The 3,598-nt window shown below is 36.6% G+C and overlaps 1 protein-coding gene across 1 annotated transcript; it reads right to left on the minus strand.

Annotated features, from left to right (window-relative positions):
• Positions 1 to 704: 704 nt before the first annotated feature.
• LOC105776342 (F-box/kelch-repeat protein At1g80440) lies at positions 705 to 2,138 on the minus strand. Its single transcript, XM_012598937.2, has one exon. It carries the CDS (start codon positions 1,965 to 1,967, stop codon positions 906 to 908), a length of 1,062 nt encoding a protein of 353 aa, XP_012454391.1. The 5' UTR covers positions 1,968 to 2,138; the 3' UTR covers positions 705 to 905.
• Between the last annotated feature and the right edge of the window lie 1,460 nt (positions 2,139 to 3,598).

Consider the following 3,598-nt stretch of genomic DNA (forward strand, 5'->3'; position numbering starts at 1 on the left):
ATTTTAAAATTTAAAATTTTCATATTTAGAAAAGAGTTTTTTTACGACTAGTACAATTCAAACCTAGGTCACACCTAAGTCGATAAATACCTTTGACCATCAGGTTATTAAATGGGATTCTATACAAGAAAAAAAGTTTAAATTATATTAAAATAATTTTAAAAAGTCATTTTTAAGTATTCAATAAAAATATATTTTTAAAAGAATTTTTAATTAATATGGTACACATTCTAACCCTAAATCAATTCTCTTTAATAATAACTAACAACGTCTTAATTTATGACAAAAATATTATGTTGTAAATCACCTCCCATTATCAAAAAATTTCTCTAGCCTTGATACATCTCAGAATACACCTCCCCACGAGATGCGTATTATATTGGCAAAACGGTGGCTCCAGATCATAGTTTTGGACCTGTTTTAAAGGGCAAAACGAGGTGACAAGAAATACCGGAGCGGAGTACACGTTCTATGTACCAGGCTTTCACAGGGCAGTGGGCTTTCATATTGCTGCTTGATTGCCCCCATTTATGGGCACTGCAGCAATGCACTAGACAGTGACATTTCCAAGTTGGTGGTGCCGTATTTCCCAAAATTTTTGTTTACCTCTCTAATCTTATCTCATTTCATTTTCGCTTATTTCAATTCTGTTAACAGGGACGACTTCTTCTCGACGCCTTTTCACTTTTTCTCCAAAACAGTGCTGATGGGAAAATGACTTTCATATTCATCACCTTATCCTATTTACCCACACTTGACCCATCAAAACTCCCATTTACAATGAAATTGACACTTGGGAAAGGGGAAAGGACAAATTAAAAAAAGCTCTAGTGTTTCATATGTATGTACAATACGGTCAATGACCCCGTTGGAAAAACAAGCAACCCAACTATTTTACACTTCATTTACAACTCTAAATAGCAACCGGATTGAACATGACCCGAGTATTCATCTCCCACGTCCATTCCTGTCCACGTGTAATTTCTCAAATTTAACACATAAGCGGTGTGGGGCTGACCGAAGCCTTGTGAACCAATCACCAACAGTTTGTCTTCCCATGCGGCTATATGAGCTGTATTGTATACTTCAGCTGGCAGCTCAGCTACTGCTTTCCATGTACCAGCTTCGAGTCTTGCCACATCACCCCCTCTACACATGTATAATGTTCCATCAGTTGCCACGCAAGTTCTGGGAGACATGCCCTGTCTTAAGAAGTTCTCTTCCACTGGGCTCCACTTCCATGTGGCCACCTCGAAATGCTCGGCGCTGCTTCCGAATCGGCCTTGCCTGTCTGTACAATATCCGCCGATGACATGGAACTTTCCCAGGTGGAAGATCCCCTTGCATTCGTCACGCTCTCTTTCCATGTCAGGCAATGTGACCCACTTGTTGGCTGCCACATCATACGCCATTGCTGATCTCAATGCGTTTTTCTCCTCGTCGTGTCCACCGGCGACATACACCATCCGATCCGAATCTGATGCGCATCCAAAGAAGATCCTCCTTACGCCCGGCATGTCAGCCCCACGCCGCCAAGTGGCCGATAAAAAATTGTAAACATAGACGTCGTTTCGGACATCAAAAGTGCCTGGATCCAACCCGCCCATCACCACAAGGTTTAACCCCACTCCAACAACTTGACAAAACATCGGCAACACATCGGAACTCCCAGGAACCGGTGGCAGCTCACACCAGTCACCGGTGTCAGGCTCGCAAAGCACGATCCGATAAACAGGCATGGCATGGCATTTCAGACCCGAATTTTGATTCGGGTTGACTCGGCTTTGGGTCATCAGCATGACATGTTTAGTACACCCAGCGGCTTTTCGTTGACGGAAAAACGGAGGCGAATGAATTTCGACCTTCCAGTCTTTACAAGTTGATGAAATATTGGAGAATTTGTTGTAAGGGACACGAACTAAACACTGAAGGGCTATATCATTGGGAAGACCAGGTATGAGTTCCATGATCTGACGAGTCAAATGTAAATTTTCTTTTTCTTAGGAAAAAAAAGGAGAAAGTGCTGGTTTTTTTCAAAGGAAATTGAGGATAGAGTAGCAAATTAGGATTGAAGTTTTGGGTGGGAGAATAGAGATTGAGAGGTTCTTATAGGGAAGTGGATGAGTGCAAGTTGAAGAAGAAGACAGGCACCGAATAGACAATGGGAGACCATTGTATCATTGGGCCGTTGGTCTGTTAATATGCTACGCTGTTTTCAAACTTATCTTTTATTAAATGTTAAAAGACTTTTGCTTTCACAAATGAAATCATGATTTCTTTGATCTAATCTAGAAAATGTCTTATATCACAGGCAGTTGCTACTACTTTTTAAACGCATTTTCTCAGCTCAAAGTCGAGCCAATATTTCTTTTAACAAAGTGTAATATTATATATGGCTTCAATGGATTCTACTGCTATGCTCTTTAAAAAATGCTTCAATGGATTCCTCAGGCTTTGAGCTGGCATCCCAGCACCTATAGGACTTATTTTAAAATATAAATATATTTGTTTTTTACTGTATTTAATTTTGTCACACATATTTTTATAAATTATTTGAGTATATATAATTAAAACAGAAAGTATTTGATAGGCACACAATACAATTATACATATAAAAATCATCTCAAGATAATAATAAATAAAATTAGAAACTTATACATGAAATTAGAGGATTGTAACATTTAGTTCGAATTTTCTCCAATAATGTACAGAAAATAATATTTTTTATTATTGCATTTTTTTAATGTAACACATATACGTTTTACTTTCCAATATTTAAAAAGAAAACATAAAAGTGAAAAGCAAAATAATAATAAAATAAATAATAAAATTTCATCTAACGACTTGGAACACGGTATGTATGATACAACATATGATCATTATTCATTCAAATGTTATGGGTTACAGATCAAAACTCGTGATTATTGTGCACAAAGCATCTTATAGACGTCAACTTACAAAATGGGGTTCATTTGACCCACTTGAATTGACTTGATTCGTGGAACCCATGGAGAAACCCATTTACTTAAAGCATTGGTGACTCAGTAAAATACTCCAGTAAAACTGGAGTTATCATAGTAAATAGTGTAAACCCTAAATGAATAAAGTTGTATAGAGTTTAAATCTCTTAGGGCTCTTAATTGTAGATAGATTTTAATCTTGACCGTCGGTGTAACTCAATCTATACCGTTGGTTTTGGGGGAGTTCAACTATAAATAGAGACCTTCCCCAGTTGTACGGACTCGATTGTAATCCTTCATGGTAATTGATTACTATCGAGAGCATTTACTTAAACACTTAGTGTCTTAGAGAATTTTTGTAAAAATTTTTAATTCTCAAAAATAGGTTGATTTAGGCAAGATTTGAACCTAAAAAATCACCTAAGGTAACGCAATTTGTCAAACTAAAAATCTAATCCTAAGACAAAATAGGTTCCTTAATGTTACGTGAGACTTGGAGATGCTTAGGGCTTAGATCCATCTATATATATATATATATATATATATATATATATATTGTTATAGTTTTAAGGATTAATATGTAATATTTTCATGAACCATTGTTTTATTGATTAAGGAACAAAATTACAATCAGGGCA

The sequence above is a fragment of the Gossypium raimondii genome, chromosome 10 (assembly GCF_025698545.1).
Source record: "Gossypium raimondii isolate GPD5lz chromosome 10, ASM2569854v1, whole genome shotgun sequence".
In the NCBI taxonomy this organism is placed as follows: Eukaryota; Viridiplantae; Streptophyta; class Magnoliopsida; order Malvales; family Malvaceae; genus Gossypium; species Gossypium raimondii.